Raw genomic sequence first — 18,773 nt, 5'->3', positions numbered from 1 at the left:
TTAAAGGGGTGGGGTAAGGAAAAGGATGCATCCCTATCCACTTGAGAAAGTGCCACTCACCTCTCTGTCCCACAAGGAATCAGAAAGTGTAGAGCATTCGTGTTGGTCTCCCACCAGGATAAAGCATTCCCTCACCCCATTACCACCACCAAGGCTGCCTTTTAGATGTGCATATTGCAGACTAAAGTGTCTCCCGTAAGGGTATCACCTAAGACTGCAATCCTAAACTCATTTACCTGGGAGTAACGCGGGTGGCACTGTGGTCTAAACCACAGAGCCTAGGGCTTGCCAATCAAAAGGTGGGAGGTTTGAATCCCCGCGATGGGGTGAGCTCCCGTCTTTCGGTCCCAGCTCCTGCCAACCTAGCAGTTCGAAAGCACATCAAAGTGCAAGTAGATAAATAGGTACCACTGTGGTGGGAAGGTAAACGGTGTTTCCATGTGCTGCTCTGATGTCGGAGTTCCATTGCGCCAGAAGTGGCATAGTCATGCTGGTCACATGACCCGGAAGAACTGTCTGCGGAGCGGACAAACGCCCAGCTCCCTCGGCCTGTAAAGCGAGATGAGCACCACAATCCCAGAGTCGTTCACGACTGGACTTAACTGTCAGGGGTCCCTTTACCTTTACCTAACCCCCATTGAATTCTATAGGGCATACTTTCAAGTACACATTGTTACTATGCAAACTCCATCATGCAATTGAGCACTAGGAAGAGCTTTGCTGGGACAAACTGAAGGTTCCTCAAGTCCTGCTTTCAGCCATAAGCAACCAGAAACCTCAGTGAAACCTACAAGCAATAATTAACCCCCAACATTGTTCCCCAACTGCCTCTGAACTCAGGGACCCCACAGAGGGGTGGAGATGCTTTCTTCAGGTGAGAGCTATTACCTTGGTGAAAAGTTGTCAAGACACTACACACCCTTAAGCTCAATAATAATAATAATAATAATTATACTCTGCCCATCTGGTTGGGTTTCCCCAGCAGAATATTCTGTTTCTCCCAACAGAATATTAAAAACATGAAAAAACTTCAAACATTAAAAACTTCCCTAAACAGGGCTGCCTTCTGATATCTCCTAAAAGTTGGGTAGTTGTTTATTTCCTTGACATCTGATGGGAAGGTGTTCCACAGGGCAGGTGCCACTACTGAGAAGGCCCTCTGCCTGGTTCCCTGTAATCTAGCAGTGAGGGAACCGCCAGAAGGCCCTCGGAGCTGGGCCTCAGTGTCTGGGCTGAACGATGGGGGTGGAGACGTTCCTTCGGGTGTATTGGGCAGAGGCCGTTTAGGGCTTTAAAGGTCAGCACCAACACTTTGAATTTTGCTTGGAAACGTACTGGGAGCCAATGTAGGTCTTTCAGGACCAGTTTTATATGGTCTTGGTGACCACTCCCAGTCACCAGTCTAGCTGGCCGCATTCTGGATTAGTTGTAGTTTCCGGGTCATCTTCAAAGGTAGCCCCACGTAGAGCGCATTGCAGTAGTCCAAGCAGGAGATAACTAGAGCATGCACCACTCTAGCAAGACAATGTGGGTTCAACATGCTCATGTTAGCTTGCATGTTTTTAAAAAGAGGGTGCTTGCCACAACAGACTCAAGCTGCTTCAGAGCAGTCGCCCCAATGTTCTTGGCTGGTCAGCACCAACTTTAGCAGGAACGTGTTACTGGCTGCCGGCGATTGCAAACCACTAAAAAGTGAGCTGTCCTGGTAGGAGGGCGGTGTACTCATTTCCCTTTACTCTGACCCCAGTGCACTTCCACCGCTGCTGATTGAAGCAGAGTACACAGGACATTAACCACAATCCATAGGTATCCAGTAGTTTCATGGGAAACACTCTTGTCTGATGCATTTTCCGCCACACCATTTGAAAACACAAGCTGCGGTTAGTAGAGTTCAGACAGCCATTGGACACGCACAGATGACAGTTCATTGGAGGTCAGGGGGCTGAAAGCGCAGGGAAGCAGATCAGGTAATGCGCTTCCGGCAAATGCATTCCTCCCCTCTCTGGTGTGTACATCATGTGCCACAGATGGAAACCACCTGGTTGTGTTTTAAACTGCTGATGTGTCCACAGCCTTGAACTTGGGGCATGTATTACATTACCAGATGTCCCTCTTTTTCAATTTAAAAAAAATAATAAAAAATGAACATGTCCCTCTCCCTCATGATTGTGGAGGTGAGGACAATACCTGATGACTCTGAAAATGAGAAATAAACTTTTCAAGCACCAACACAACACAGCTCCCCATCCTGCCAAATAGTGTTATGGGTTTGGGATGGGCCTCTGCCAGTACTCATGGTAAGAGAACTGCCACTGCAAACCAGTCAAGGAGACCTACCCATGCTCATTCTATTATTAGAAAAACTAAGGTGATAGGTTATTATAGGGACCGTTAGGGACAATTTTCTCCCGAATAACAAGGAAATGGCCAGACTGCTCTGGGAAAAGAATGCCTATTTCATAAAATGGGGCATGTCTTTATTTTCTCCCCTGCCCCCTTCACCTTTCCTTTGACTGGGGGTGATGTCGTCAAGCTTATGAGTGAAGAAATGCTGGTTTCAGAAAGCCAGACTGAGGAGTGTCGGAGAGTCAAATTGGTTCTGGAGCCATCTTGAGGTGCACGTACAACCCTCCTAGGAATGTTTAAAGCTGTACCTCCACCTCTTCTCAAGCTGTACGTTTATAAAGAAATACTACAAATGTCAGTAAGCCTATTGGGTTCCAAAGGAGATCAAGTTAAGTCCTGAACCCATGAGGCATATATAACAATAGGTTGCAGTGTGGAGTTAGATGTTGTTGTTCTGTACCACTAAATAGCATTTTCATGAGTTTTGTAGCATGCATTGTTCCATTTGCGGATCATTGTAGCATTTTGAGTTTTGGTTCGAAATAAACTGTAGCTTTTGCCTCTTTTTATAATTTTCTTCTTGGCCTGGCACTTTTGATTTCCAATTCTAGATAGCAAACTCAGCTTTTAAAAAGTAACACTGATCATCTGCGCCTCCTACTCTTATTGTTATTTTTAAAAAATGCTACTACACCTGTGACATTTTAGTTGGCCCAAAAAAAGGTCCTGCCAGACTCTGGATTTTCTTAGAATTACTTGTAGTGAAGCACTGTAATGTAACTAGATAAACAAGACACACTAATATAAATAGATAGAAGGTTTTATTCAATGTTATATCAGTGATCTGACCACAAGATGGTGCTATAACCTTTTTAATAAAAAACCCCCAAACCTCTGCAATTCAATCTCCAAAAACAAGTTATTCAAAATATTCTGACAACAGACTGTGCCTTGCTAAAAAAAACAACACACTATCAAAATAGAGCACAATTTTGTAGGTTTAAATATTACGTAGTAGAGATAAGCTTGCATACTAACAATACATACACCAAACGAGACTGCAATTGAATGGGTCCTGATGCTCATAAACTACATTACCCCTCATGCAGACTCTTGCTGAACCAAATACTAAGGTGGGGAATAGCAGGATCAGGCAGGTGCCTCATTTGGGGTGACCGGTGTACAAAACCCCTTGCACTAATTGGTTTCCCACTTGCACATTTCTTACTTGAGCGGAATGCTTAATAATTGAGTTTATAGGAATAAGGAGCAGCTATATTAATCTTCCTGACCAAAGCTAGAACATTTTTATTTTTAAAACTAGACCACTTAGTTGTCCAAAAGCTGAACAAGCTCTCAAACACGCATGGCCTAGTAGTTTCAGAGACAAAGGCATGAATGTCTTAAGCAAAACCAGACATTACAAAATGATGTGATTAAAACACCAGCGTTCAGCTGAGAAATATGGGTTCTAATATTCACTTGACTATAGGCCATGCAAATATTGTCTGAACGCATCAGATGATTTTTGACGAGTCATTTTCAGTCTCAGTTTCATATCTACAAAGTGGAACCTTCGCCTCCTATGGTGTCACGGAGGTTCAAACTGAAGATTGTTAAGCAATTCTTGAAAATTTAGATGGCATATTTATGTTCCCCTCTGCAATTCCTTCTGAAAAAAAAAGCAGGGGAACAATGTATTTGCTCTTAGAGTAACCAAGCACATGTTGGCTGTGTGGAGACATCTCTTCACTTCAACTGCTAGAGTTTCCATCTGTGGTCCTCCAGGAAACAACCTTTTCTCAAAGGCTCTTCCATTTTGGTTAGTATTTGGGAGCAGAGGCTTAAAGCAGGTGCTATTTTATGACCTTCTCCTCAGGGTGGGGTTGTATGTTAAAAAAAACTTTAGCTAAGGCTTAGTATAAAACAGGAGTTTACATACAGGCCTAGTTCAGCTGAAATAATGGTTTCTTGCTACGTGAATGAGCATCAGACTTCTGTACTCCTGCCTTCCTCCTCTTTAGCCCCCAATGAGATTGGAAACTTTTGTTTTTATTTTATTTTAGATAAAAATCATAGCTCCGTGGTGTCTGACCTCTGGGAACTGTGCCTTGTTTAAAAGTATGGTTAGTAAGAACAAGCCAGGATTAAACCGCGGTTTCAGTTTCTGGCTTGTTCTTGCTAGCCACAGGGACTGTTTCTTTAACCATCTGCTTGTCATTTCTCCTCTGGCAGGCAGAATAATCTGGGATGGCTCCTATCTAACACAAATGGGACAGTGGTAAATCCAACACCAGCTTTTTAGGCACATTAGAACATGTTAAAACACAATCCAGTTTATCCCTACCTTTTCTGGATTGGAGGAAAAAAGTCCTATATAGTATAGCAAACTATAGTAATCAAGTGGTATCTTTTGTAAAATTACACGATTCTGTTCTGCAAGTACCGTATTTTTTGCTCTATAAGACTCACTTTTTCCTTCCTAAAAAGTAAGGGGAAATGTGTGTGCGTCTTATGGAGTGAATGCAGGTTGCGCAGCTATCCCAGAAGCCAGAACAGCAAGAGGGATTGCTGCTTTCACTGCGCAGCGATCCCTCTTGCTGTTCTGGCTTCTGAGATTCAGATTTTTTTCCCCCTCTTGTTTTCCTCCTCCAAAAACTAGGTGCATCTTGTGGTCTGGTGCGTCTTATAGAGCGAAAAATACGGTACTTTATTGCCCCCCCCCTCCACTGGAATGGATAATCTATTCTTCAGTTTCCCAGGTTAATATTCCTTTTTTAAGAAATAAGAATTTTTATTAAAGCTTTTTCATAACGCAGTAAGATAAAATAAACGAAATAAAAATAAAAACACGAGAGAAAGAAAACAGAAAATGCAGAGTCCTCTCTCAAAGGTAGCTCTTAATCCTTAAACTGTTGAACCCTCCCAAGCTCTCTTTTGAGAGCTTTTTCTTTTCCTGGTCTCTCACCCCGGGAGGTCTTCCCTTCCCTGCTTCTCACTCGGGGTCCTTCCGCAACCATCCACCACTAGGTTAATATCCCAAATGTGCAGCTGAGAGAGGAGTATAACTTACAAGTTCTCTTTACCACAAGGCAAATTTGCTAATTAAAGCTGTATACCTACTGGCCCAATGTTTTGGTGAAAGTGGGAAGCAGTCCTAAGAAGTATAAATGAATAATAAGAGCAAAAGTGGTAACTGGGCTAATTCCAAAACAAGCACGAAGATACATGTAGTAGCAAGTTTTCAACCTGTGTTGAAAGTCAACATGCGTCAAATATAGCACAGGTTTTCCAAAACAAGAAGGAACATTTATTGCTGATCGTATGGAGAATGTATGTAATTTCTCTTTCTCCTTTACATACAAGATAAAAACCACTGGCCTTCTCAGATACATTCTCGCCACAGTAACTGATATCAGAAACAACTTCCATTTAACTGAACAGAGATTAACCTTCATGAGAATAAACATCACTGAGAGGTAAAGAGAAAATGCCTGGTCTCAGTTGGGGCAGCTAAAATTCATCAAGCTGGTGGGAAAATATGCGGACTTCTCTGCAGAGTATTCAAAACCCAACAGACTCAAGGGATGGCATAGCTCATCTCGTTCTTATTTGTACACACAACCAAAACACACATGGAAAAAGGTTTACCCAAAGGAGGTGGCTGTGTCCAGTTAACAATTTCTTCTGTATTTAATTATGGTGCTACACCAGTCGTAGACACTTTTTAATGAATTTCTCTTAACGTACAATTATCTTGTCCCTGCATTACCTGCAGGAATGATATTTTAGGATACCTGCATACATAGTACAGTCTGGAACATTTCAGAATATTGAGTAAACGGAGGTCAGTCTTTGCTGGAGCTGTTTACCGCATACCAGAGCACAGCAAAATCCCATCAGTCCAGAGAATTCAAGCTTGCGTTTCCTTCCACTTGGCAGCCGACCTTTTACATCCAACTCACGAATCATCTCTGCCAACATCACTTTGATACTACACTGCTTTCATCTGTTCATAATGACTTTATTTTTTTTCCCTTTGTACAAAAAAATATAAAATTTAAATCCATAGAAAGTGTATACTAGCAATGACAAGTTTAACATTACACCAATGCAAAGGCGTTAACTGGGACATTAGTTGTTTTAAGTCTCAGCAGTGCATGCACAATATAAAATAAAAATGGCTAAAGCTTTGAAATTCTTACGGCAATGCCTCATCAAACCACTCAGTGGATGGCAATAGTAGCAGGAGGGCATTTATGTACAAACCAAACAGAAATCAAAGTTGCTTCTTTAGTTCCAACTCTGGTTAAGACTTAAAATCACAATACAAAATACTCAATACCCCACCCCCACCCCAAATTTCAAAAGTTATTAGCACAGGGAACTAATCAGTAGTTTTAAGAATCTTGTTTTGAAAAGGCATTCTGTTTTTCCACAACACTCCCCAGCTACTTAAAACTCCTTTTCAAAACCTAGCTGGACCAACCACACTTAAATGCTAGTTCATAGCCAAATAATAATGTACAAAAATATTCAACGGAAGAAGGGCATTCATTTTAAAATTTGCTTCAGAAGGAAAATCTCCCACATTCAAGGTTTGTTGACTTGTCCCATGAACAAAACTGCACCTGTGGAACAAGAAAAGGTTATTGCAGATATTGGATTGATTCACAATTCACCTGTTTTGTAACAAAACAAAATCCTCCAGATGGTTCAGCATTCAATACAATCTAGGCAAGAATGCTTTCAATTAAGCAGCAAGCTTGAATGTATTAATGACTATTAGGGGGAACCCAATTTTAGTCTGTGATTCTAAAAGATAAAGGCTCAGTTTTAAGGTCATTTTGATTCTGATGCATAGTTTTAATAGGGAATATCATCAAATATTGAACTTCCTTCTAAAAGGAAACAGTACTTCTGCTTTTAAATGGTGATTCTCACAAGTCCATGAATTCAACTTCTCAGAGGCGAGAGTTGGTATATGAAAATGTAAATTTAATACTTTAATTAATTGGTACCGTTAAACGCCAGACAATATGTAAGAATTCTTTAAAAATCAGTAGACATTCATACCTGTGATACAGAGTTTCGAAAAAGATAAAACTTGTGTTTTAAAGAGCCAGGTTATCCTAGTAGAAACCACTATTCTGCTTTTATTGTGTAAAGATACTTTGCTGCCTGTTTCTAAAACCTGACAAGGACTCCCTTTCAATTTAGTAATTTACACTAAGGAACAGGATCTGGTAAAACTGAAGAACTTTAAATCCCCTAATTTCACTCAAGTACCAGAAAATCAATGGGAGTTAAAAAAATGTTCAACATTTTGGAGTACAGTGCAATTTTACTTCAGCAGACACTGTCAATGATTCCCAAGAACAGAGAGGAAGAAAGCAAGGCATGCACTCTGGACTTGAGCTCCCAGCTAGCCAGTTCACAAAAGCCACTTTATATACTTGTGTATGTGGGTTATCAGAGAGTGGCTCTGTTCATCAGTTTGCATCTGCTGCCCGGGTGGGGGGGGGGACAGCGAGAAAAGCTCAAATGCACATAAAGATCCTTCTAGTGTGAATGTGTGCAGCCCTGGGGTCTGCGGCTGGTGTTGCTCAATGCCAGGTTGGCACTGAGTAAGACCTCCCAAACCCATGATTTGGACAAGGAGGCCGATCTGGTCTGTATCACAGAGACCTGGGTGGGTGGAGTGGGTGTGTTTTTGGCCTTGGGCAAGAGGTGGTTTTGCAAAGGCACTGACCACCATGCTGCAGGGGGCACCTTTCAACACTGCTGTAGAACAAAGTGCTAGGGACCAGGGGACCCACTGAATTTTAGCAATGCACAGGGCACCGCTGAAATTTGAGAGCCTGAGGTCTGCCACTGTCGGGACAGACTGGGGATTAGGCCCTTCTTCATGTGCCTCCTCTACAAAGAGGTTCAGAGGGTTGGCAACATTAGAACAGGCTTTTTCTGCAGTGGCTCCCTGCTTGTGGAATGCTCTACCCAGGGAGATTTGCCTGGTGCCTTCATTACATATCTTTAGGCCACAGGGGAAAACAATTCTCTAAAAATTCTATGGCCTTTTAAATGTGGGAGGGAGGTTATTGGTTTGTTTGCTTTATTATGTATTTTGTGTTCTCATTTTGTAGTTTTATGTTGTGAACTGCCCTGTGATCTTCAGATGAAGGGCGCTACACAAATCAATCAATCAATCAATCAATCAGTCAGTCAGTCAGTCAGTCAGTCAATTAGTATGTGTACTATTTGTTTTCCAAACTTCGGCCACCAAACTTAATATTTTCATATTGAGAACTAACAAAAAATTATTGAATTAATTTAAATGCATATTGTAAGATGCTTGTTAATAGGTGACTTTATACAATTCTGCTGATACATATGTGATAAAGCATGTCAGTTTCTTTATCTGTCTTTTTATTGTTTTAACTCAGTTTATTATACACACCACCAAGGTAAGATTCTCATGGCATATAAATGTAAAAAAATAAAACAAACTAAGGCAAGCAGGCCTACTTAATAACAGCTGCATTTGGCCCTTCCTTCAACTATCACCTAGTGGCAGCCATTACAACAGGCTACCTAAATTATTTATACCCTAGCTGCTTCTTATAAGAACTATAACTTTTAAGACCTGGTCTCTGAGATTGCTTTTCTCTTTCTTCCTTGTAATTCCTTTTTCCTTGTGTGTCATGTTTATCTGCAGTGCAGAGACTGAATTGTGGCTGATTTTTGTTAAGATGCCCTGGGACTCTTTTCGGCTAAAGAGTAGGATAAAAAAGTACTTAAAACAAATAAATCTGACTTTTTGAAATGTAGTGTCTGCAGCAGGAAGACTTCTCTGCTTGTGGGAAACTGGGGTTTTGCATCACGAGGGGAGCTTCCAGAAGATGAAACAGGCTCCCTGCTTTAAACAGCTGCCCTCGAACCCATAGAGGGTGACAGGGACCGGGCTTATCCCTACACCCACTTGTGTGGTACTCCCCTGCCCCCAAGGCTAGTGCTGGAAAATGCAAGATTTCATTTATTTAAAGCACCATCAAGACTTCCAGAGCAACCTACAAAAATCAGAAGCAGGACAGTATTCCCTGAGGTCTCTTATTGCCTGAATAGGGCCACTGAATTTTAACAAGGGAAACAAACAAATATTCCGAACCTCAATCCCAGAGTATTTCATTCCTAACTCCCTGCTTTAAAAAGCCCCTTCTTATGAAGTTATATACAGAGGGCTTGTCCTGAATTAATAAGTGAATGTTCGCTAGCTATTGCTAAGCGTAGCTGCTTCCAGAGAATACAAAGGGCCTGCAATACACCTCTCACGCAGGGAGGTGTATTGCAGGCCCTTTGTATTCTCTGGAAGCAGCTACACTTAGCAATACCTAGCAAACATTCAGTTATTACTGTATTTTTCGCTCTATAAGACGCACCAGACCATAAGACGCATCTAGTTTTTGGAGGAGGAAAACAAGAAAAAAAATATTCTGAATCTCAGAAGCCAGAACAAGAGGGATCGCTGCGCAGAGAAAGCAACGATCCCTCTTGCTGTTCTGGCTTCTGGGATAGCTGCGCAGTCTGCATTCGCTCCATAAGACGCACACACATTTTCCCTTACTTTTTAGGAGGGAAAAAGTGAGTCTTATAGAGCAAAAAATACGGTAATTCAGGACAAGCCCTGGATGTACGAAGGTGGATGTACGAAGTGTGCTGGCTTTCAGTTCTGATCCGTTATTCAAAAGATCTAACCCACCAGGTACAGCTTTAGTAAAAAAAAATATAAATCACTTATGCATCTGATGTCTGCTACCAGGAGCAACACTTCCTAGAAGATTCCACTGATATCAGCCTGCCGCTTCTGTATGGCATCTTTAAAATATTCAGTGCATGCCAGCAGATTTTGTTCTTAGCCTGCTTTGATGCTGGGTGATTGTGGAGGAGACAATGAGATGACTGAAATGTTGCATATATAGAGAGAGAGAGTGTGTGTGTGTGTGTGTGTTAAGATGCCCTGGTCCCTCAAGTCCCCTTGTGAGTCATTTTTGCGCGGAGATGGGGGTGAAGGAGGTGAGAAGGTGTTTTTCCTAAGCAGCTAGCTCATACTGAGCCTAGAATATCAATTAGAAGAAAAACAGGGTTTCGAAGTGGAGCAAAGAGAGGAGATGTGTGTTTTGACAACCGGCCAGTGCTCCTCTTCGGAATCGCATAATGTGCCTTTGATGTCCTGAGCTGCCTGTGTCTGGGAACTCATGCCAGAAGTCCTCTTCCTCCACAGCGTTGGCACTTTTTACCTCCAGCATGCACCATTTATGGAGATGAGCTAATAAATATGCCAGTGGAACAGAGGGGCCTGTTAGTCCCTGGCAACAACCCCTCGAGTGTTGAAATCCTGCGCAGCTGCAGGCTGCTGCATTGCCTCCAAGAGAAGAAATCTCTTATGCACAGTATAAGGAGGGAGGAGGTTGAGGACCAAATTTTGTAAGGCAAGAAAGCATGTAAGAGGTGTCTGTTTTTAGCTGCGGGCTTCTGTCTCCTGAGGAAGGCTGTTTGCATTTAATTCAGTGAAAGTCAATATTACTTACCTGTAGGATTGTGTCGTATGAAGAATACAAATGGCCTGTCTACCACAAACCAAGGTGGGGATGACCTGGCTATTAAAATTGCAGCTTGGACAAACAGAAACAGGGGGAAAATAGTCACTCGATAGTTCTAAACTTATTTTTACATTTTATTTAGCAAGATTTATAAACTGTTTAATCAACAAACAAAAAAACCCTCTAAGTGGCTTATATAAATAATATCCATTAAAGTAAACACTAAAAGCAAGTTAACATCATCCCCTCCAAAAAATATATAAATAAAAACAGCAACTGCAAAACAACCTACCCAATCAAATAACATTTTAAAATTACGTATCTGGGCAGCTGTGCCTAAACAGAAGCAAGGTTTAAAAACAAGTTCTGAAAAGTTCCTGCCTAGTATTATTGTATTTTGAATACTTTTGTAAGCCACTTTGTATTTTTCATTTTTGCATCACCTTTAGACCTTTTTGTAGGAACCAGTGAACATTTTTCTAAATAGATAGCAATATACCAGTACTTCCTAAATTGAAGAATTTAATCTATTTACCTTTTAAGCAGTCCAGGGTGGGGGCAACAGAAAGACATCAGTCTGAGACTTAAAATGCCATATTCCTAAACTATAATTAGATTTGGGCAAATTACTCTATAATTTGGAAATGCTGAAGTCCAGTAGCTACTGAGAGTCACATCGCTCTGGTGAGTGTATGAACGCCCCTGCTTTAAGCTATATTTATTTAGAAAAATTCTACACTACTTTCTGGAAAAAAGAAAAGAAAAATCTCCAAGTGAAGAATTTTGCCTTGCAGAGTGACATAACTGGGGAAGCGGTTCGCTCAGGGGCAGAGCATCTGCTCTGCATGCAGAAGGTCTCAGGTTCAATCTCCCACTTCTCCAGGGCTGGGAAAGGCATTCTGAACCCTGGAGAGCAGCTGCCAGTCAGTGTAGACAAAACTGACCTAGATGGACCATTGGTCTGCCTTCCTAAGTTCCTATTAGGGAATGCACAAGTGCTTTCTGGAAGTCTGTTAAATGATTATTCTGGCTTGGCAATGCCATTTCAGCTATACTTTAATGAAATTATGATTTTTTCTATTTTTAAAAAACCTAAAATCTCTATATGCATTAATGATGATTAGGGAGAACCAGTGAAATGCTTACTTGTTGCTGCAGATGCTTTGGTTCCATCTTCACTCACTTCAATCTTTGCTTTTTGCAAGATCTGAGATACATGAATGTTTCCTGTTCCTGTTAAGGGTCAAACACAGAACATATGTGCCGTAAATATTATGTATACACATCCTCATGCTACATTCCAGGGAGCAGCCAACCCTTTTCATTATACATAAACAGAAGGAGAAGTCAATCTGCTTCCGTATGCTGTTATTAAGATATGCCATTCCCCCCCCCCACCTGCTAAAAAATTGTACCAGGTAATCACTTGGCATGAAAAAAATGACACTGACAGATCACAATGCAGTGTTTTGATAATTTAATTTCAGTGAGAAGTGAGATAAAATTCAAGCCAACCAAATTATTTCCACAAATCCCTAGTCCTAAAACTCATGGACAAAAGAATGAGAGGGTAACTCACTTGTTATTTTTGCAAAATTTGCCTTTGACTGATCAAACATATCTCGAATGCCAAGCTCCTGTAAAGGTTCCTTTAAGTCTGTTTCTGCCTCTGCAGTAAACCTGGTGGGAGCAACAGAAAAGCATCAGCCTGAGACTGAAATTAAGTCCAATTGCGAAAAGATTTTTCAATAGGGGTGACATAAATATGTGTGAGATAAAGTGGGGGGGAACAGAACCTACTTGGGTAAAATAACCTGCACTCTCTTCTGCACCATAGTCGTCATCCAGCTCTGTATCGTTTTCGTGCTAATGTGAGGAATAATAGCAGACAAAGGAGTTGTGCTTTCCGTGGGCAGAGCAATCAGCATACTGATACTTTCACCATGGTATGGCAATTCAATGATATTGTACCACAAGTCATTAGGAGTACTTGTTGTGCCTGAAAGAAACAGAGCAAGTAAAAGAAATGGGATTGGGGGGGGGGGAATCCAAGACAAGAAAACCTTCAGTCTGTATTGCAACACTGTCTCAGGAATAAGTAGCTGTTGAAACAAATTGGATCAGCTTGTCCTCAGCCTGTTCCCTGAAGCAGGAGAGTTAGGGATCTACAAGGAAGTTGCTGGCAGAGAAAGAAAGGCAGAAAAAATGACTTTTTTTTTTGCCCCAGAACTTCCTTGTGAATATCCCAACTTGCCCCTTTCATTTCACCTGCTGCTGCTGCCCTGCCCTGCAGGTCACTTCTTCCCCTTCCAAATCACCCTGCAGGTGATGAAGCCAGCACACCCACAAACATTTCAGGCCAGAGGGGGAGCGTCACTTGTTCCTTCTCCCTTTTGGCCCCATTGGCCATCAGAACATCTCTTCCCATGCTCATGGGAGAAACACAAAAGCCATCTCCTTGTATGTCCCACAGAGGACCTTACGGTCTTCAAGTAAAAACATCTTGGAGATCCCGGGCCACAGTGAGGTTAGGCTGGCCTCAACCAGAGCCAGGGCTTTTTCAGCCGTGGCCCCAAACTGGTGGAACGCTCTGTCCCAAGAGACTATGGCTCTGCAGGACTTGACATCTTTCCGCAGGGCCTGCAAGACAGAGCTGTTCCACCAGGCCTTTGGCCAAGGCACAGTTTGACCCCCTCTCTCCTTCTGTAATCCTCACAGAACTCTAGCCCAATGGTTGCCATTAATTTGATTCTGAACTGATTTTAGAATGTATTTCAATCAACTGACTGTGATTTTATGTAAACTGTGCTATTTTTACTGTTGTTAGCCGCTCTGAGCCCAGCTTTGGCTGGGGACGGTGGGATATAATATTATATTATTATTATTATTATTATTATTATTATTATTATTATTATTATTATTATTATTTTCATCCTGATGCCAAGGAGTTTGTCCATACCTTTCAGGCTAGGCTAAAGGAAAGCAAGTAGCAATAGGCAGCTGCCCAGACTTCCAGACTCTGCCTGTGCAATGTTTTCTGCTGCTACAGATTTTCAGACAGCACACCTGCACAGGCTGGTTCATGGAAATTTCAGGGGTTCTGTGGGGTGACAGGGAGTCATTATGACATCCCCCAATGTTTTCAGCATATGATCCTGATACAGGCCTGAATAAACAAAACTTATGATTAAGTTTGATTCTAATGCACACTGGTGAATACCAACTATTCCATGTCTAGACAAGGCATATAATTCCAATCCTGGCCTGACTGCACCGGCTGCCAATTAGTTTCTGGTTCTAATTCAAAGTGCTGGTGTTGACCTATAAAGCCTTACGTGGCTTGGTACCTCAGTACCTGAAGGATCGCCTCTCCCCATATGAACTGACCCAGCCCCTCCACTTGTCTTCTGAGGCCCTTCCCTATGTCTCCCCTGCCGGAGAGGTTTGGAGGGTGACAACACAAGAACAGGCCATTTCTGTGGTGGCTCCCCATTTGTGGAATGCTCTCCCCAGAGAGGCTCGCCTGGCACATGTCTTTAGGCACTGGATGAAAATATTCCTCTTTACTCAGGCCTTCAGCCATTAAATAATCTATGACCTGTTAAATGTGTGTGGGGAGGGGGCTGTTCTTATGATAATTTTATTATTATTCTATTATTATGCTCCGTAATGTTTATATCTTAATGTTTATATAAACACCCTCACACACAGTAAAAGGCCAATGAAATGCAGAATCACTACAGTGGTACCTCGGGTTACAGACGCTTCAGGTTACAGATGCTTCCGTTTACAGACTCTGCTAACCCAGAAATAGTACCTCGGGTTAAGAAATTTGCTTCAGGATGAGAACAGAATTCGTGCTCCGGCGGCGCAGCAGCAGCAGCGGGAGGCCCCATTAGCTAAAGTGGTACCTCAGGTTAAGAACAGTTTCAGGTTAAGAACAGACCTCCAGAACAAATTAAGTTCTTAACCCGAGGTACCACTGTATTTCTCTTTCCCGGCTCCACCAGCATTGCCCTAATCCCACCTCCTTCCTCGGGTTGGTGAAGCCTCCTTTAAAGAACGTTACAGAAGTCGTGGCGTCACAACTAAACTTTTTAAAATGCATAACCCACCCTTTTCACTACTGCATATCCCAGGGTGGTGTATCTGAATATCATTGCATATGAAGTCACGCTACTCAATGAATTGCTGCATATGAATTGCTCCTCAATGCTTCTGCAATAGATTAAAGCTGAAAGGAAATAGACACACAGAAACCAAAAAAGGGGCTTTCCCTATCTTCTCATGCCATGTTCGAAACTGGGGGAAAGACATCCCCAAACCGGCTAAGTATCATACCAACTGTCTCTACAAAACTTCTAAACATGAGCCATGAATCTGGTATTATGAGGACATCAAGAAAACAGTCAGGAAATACAGCAAACGCATTGCTTGCCCCAACTACTCAAGCATTTTGCAGCTCTAAGTATGTCTGTCTTTGAGCCTTTTTGAGAGGAGAGTGTTCCCCCTTTTTGTTTGCTTTGTACTTCTGCAAACCTTGGAACTTCCTGAAGATGCTGATAGGTTCTGTTTCAGCAGCCCTGTTTTCACTGTAAAGCTGCCACAACAACTTAAAGCATTTTTGTTTAGGCAAGCCCGCCCAGACCCACAGATATGGGTGTGTTTTAACCATTTTACAGTTAATTTTAATTATCTTTAAATACTGTGATCTGTTTTATTGATAATTTTAATATTGCTGCGAGCAGCTTAGAGGTTTTACAACCATCAAGTGATCTATAAATGTTGTTATCATTTCTACTTAATAAAAGTAACAGCACCTGAATTCACTATTAGTATATATGACACGAGCTATCTCAGTGACAGCATAACAATAATGAACATGGCATTCTTTGGAAGAAGGAAATTTGCTACCTAAAGGTACCAAAATCTAGCAGTGTCTTCAGCAGATTCTTTATATACAAGCTGAATTTCCCTGCCAAGTGAGGCTAGGGCAGACCAACCACAGAACAGATGGCCTTCCTTTTGCCACCTCGCACCCCAAAAAATTACACTGGGCAAGAAAACAGGCCTAAAAATAGAACTACTCTCTTTGGATAAGAATTAATGTTAATACTGTAAGACGGTTGCAACTGGTCAAACAATAATATGTAAGTATCAAGTCTTTAAAACTTAATACTTACATATTATTAGGATTCAAACAGAATATCTACTCTTGACTCTCTTGCAGGACATCCATATGAGAAATCAGGTGGCTTAGCTAAACAACAAAAATACAATGTTGGAAAAACTACAGCAAGTTATTATTGCGTGCACAATGTTTTCCAGTTGGTATTACAGAGTTTCAGTAAAAAGCTTCTATTCTCAAATGCTGCATATGCTATAAGGAGAATGGGGTATCTTCAACAAAAATATGAAAAGCTTTTTAATGTTTAAGGACTCCTGTTATCCCTTTTTAAGTTACTCTCATTGTTCTTTACATTCAACATTTAAATAAGCATCCTGCTAGTAATAAAGTAAGGTTCAACTGGCAACTTCAAAAGATTACAATAATAGTTTTATTAGCAATAAGGTGCCTCTTTCAGAAATCTTGAAATATCAAACATCCCATTATAGATTTGCAGCATTGCAAATAGCAATAGTCTGTTGTGAAATACAGAATTTTTGTAAGCTAGCATTTGTATTAGAGTTGCCAAGTTTAATTAATCAAATGAACAAGCTAATGAAGACTTTCCAAAGTGGGCTGGAATCCTAATTCACTTACTAGGGAGTCAGCCCATTGAACCCAGTAGGAGTTTCTTCCAAGCAAACATGCACAATATTGCACTATAAGTGCTTGGCCCCCAATTAACTGGTGCAATTTTTAAAAGCTGTTCTCACTTCCCACTCTCCATTTTTATTCAGAGTCTCAATTTGATGCATGTGTTGAGGTATGAATGTTTAATTATGAATTATGAAGCTAAAACCTGTTAATCCAGCTTGGGTTTCTTTAAGGGGATGAGAGTACTAATGCTTATTAGGAAGACCATATGCTATCTATCAACACAAAATGTTTCAACAGAAGATCGGAGCTGTTGGTGCTGGATTGCTGCCAAGAATGAAAGGACACCTGACCACATCTCATTGGAAGAGGGAATTCTGAAAGGGATAAAGTAGCACAGGATTGGGAACTCTGTGGCCTCCCAGTTGTTGTTGACTTACAACTCCCATCTTCCCAGACTATTGACCATGCTAGTTGGGGCTAACGGGAGCGGGAATCCACCATCATCTGCAAGGCCACTGGTTCCGCATTCTTCAAAAACACTTCCTTTTGTTCAAACACTCCCTATGTTACATTGGAACTGAGTTTAGAAATGTTACAAGATTTAAAGTGCTCGTGCTGAATCACTTCTTTCTCAGCAGGCAGAGACTTACATTAGCTGCCTCCCCCAAGGCAACTGAAATCATCATGAAGTATTTTTCAAAGGAATCAGAGAGAATGTGAGCTAATCAAAGTGTTACCGGCCAAGAAATGGCAACTACATAGCCAAGCTTAGGATAAAAAGGGGGCCGTAGATAGCATCAATACTAGTGGGTGCACACACCAAAGAAACAATGACATTTCCACACACTCCAGTTCCCATCAACCCCAGGAAGAACAGCCCAAAGCCAGGGATGATGGAACTTGTAGTTCTACAACATCTGGAGGGCCACAGGTTCCCTATCTGTCGTGCAGAGCCATACCAGCAAAAGCATTGCTGTTCTCATGCTTGGTGCCTTCCAGAAACAACATCACCACAAAATTTAGCATGTACTCTGGGGATGGTTTTATACATGTTGAGTTTACCTTGCCTTCCTCAGAAACTGGGGGAAAGCAGGCAAGATGAGCACCTGCTGATTTAAGGATGGGGGGGGGGGGGAACAGTCTAGCAAAAAAAAAGAAAATATTGAACATACCACATCGGAACACTGACAACTGAGCCAGCATAGGCACTTGGTAAGTCTTTCCATCAGCTCCGTTAAATGTTCGCTTTTTTGTGTTTTCTGGCTGGAAACGTGATTTCCATAGTCCCTTAAAGTACACTGCATTTACCAGCACCAATCTGGTCAGCTCACTATCAAGAGAATCCGGAGATACGATGCCGTCTATCATACCTGGAAAGCACAAAAGAAAACCCTATACTTTACGAGCAGAAAAAGAAGCTTATTAATCATAAAAGCTGAAAGGGAGAAGGGGGGGGACCAATTCAATACCAAGTTACATTAAATAAAAGCTACAAGAAGATTCAGACCAAGAGAATGCACAGAAGACCCATGCTGGAGTTCAGCTGTGATTTAGTAAAGCACAAGAAAGATTGATAGAGGGTCTAGAGCTCCCAACCCCTGGAACTAGCCCTGGGTTGCTGCCAGACTTTCTTCAAATCTTCTCAATACACTTGGAGGTTTGCCTGGATCAAACCCATTGAAATCCATCTTGTACTAATGTAGCCTTCCCTAACCTGGTGCCCTCTCATGTGGCTGGTGGGAGTTACGATCCAAAACATCTGGAGGGCACCAAGTTGGGGAAGGGTGTTCTAAAGGGTGTTTCAAAGACCTTGCTGTCCTTCTGTACACATGTGTGCCAGTCTCATGATCAGCATGCATCTTGAGGCATCTTGAAGCTCCCAGGCTCCAAACCCCCCAAAATTCAAGATTTCTGGCATTTATGCAGAAATCAGTCCATGGGCTTTTTTATTAGTGTTTTGGGTTTTTAAAAAAAGCAATATAAATCAGTAAGCAATTTACTAAACACTATGAGTTTACAAACAAGAAATCAATGGGCTTCAATAACGTTCAGCTTTCTCCCTGGCC

At 41.7% G+C, this 18,773-nt stretch overlaps 1 protein-coding gene across 1 annotated transcript in view; it reads right to left on the bottom strand.

Annotated features, from left to right (window-relative positions):
* Positions 1 to 3,150: 3,150 nt before the first annotated feature.
* The window catches only part of SERPINE2 (serpin family E member 2), a 230,477-nt gene continuing 214,854 nt past the window's right edge, over positions 3,151 to 18,773 (bottom strand). Inside the window, exons 5-10 of the mRNA XM_028731075.2 lie at positions 17,880 to 18,077; positions 12,744 to 12,942; positions 12,523 to 12,623; positions 12,090 to 12,176; positions 10,932 to 11,015; positions 3,151 to 6,977 (exon numbers count right to left, since the gene is read on the bottom strand). Of these exons, the coding sequence (XP_028586908.1) occupies positions 6,940 to 6,977; positions 10,932 to 11,015; positions 12,090 to 12,176; positions 12,523 to 12,623; positions 12,744 to 12,942; positions 17,880 to 18,077 (707 nt within the window). The 3' untranslated portion in view covers positions 3,151 to 6,939. The remainder of the gene's footprint in view (positions 6,978 to 10,931; positions 11,016 to 12,089; positions 12,177 to 12,522; positions 12,624 to 12,743; positions 12,943 to 17,879; positions 18,078 to 18,773) is intronic.

This window comes from Podarcis muralis, chromosome 6 (genome assembly GCF_964188315.1).
Source record: "Podarcis muralis chromosome 6, rPodMur119.hap1.1, whole genome shotgun sequence".
Lineage (NCBI taxonomy): Eukaryota > Metazoa > Chordata > Lepidosauria > Squamata > Lacertidae > Podarcis > Podarcis muralis.
The sequence above is the reverse complement of the archived record's forward strand: the minus strand, read 5'-3'. Positions and strand labels throughout refer to the sequence as shown.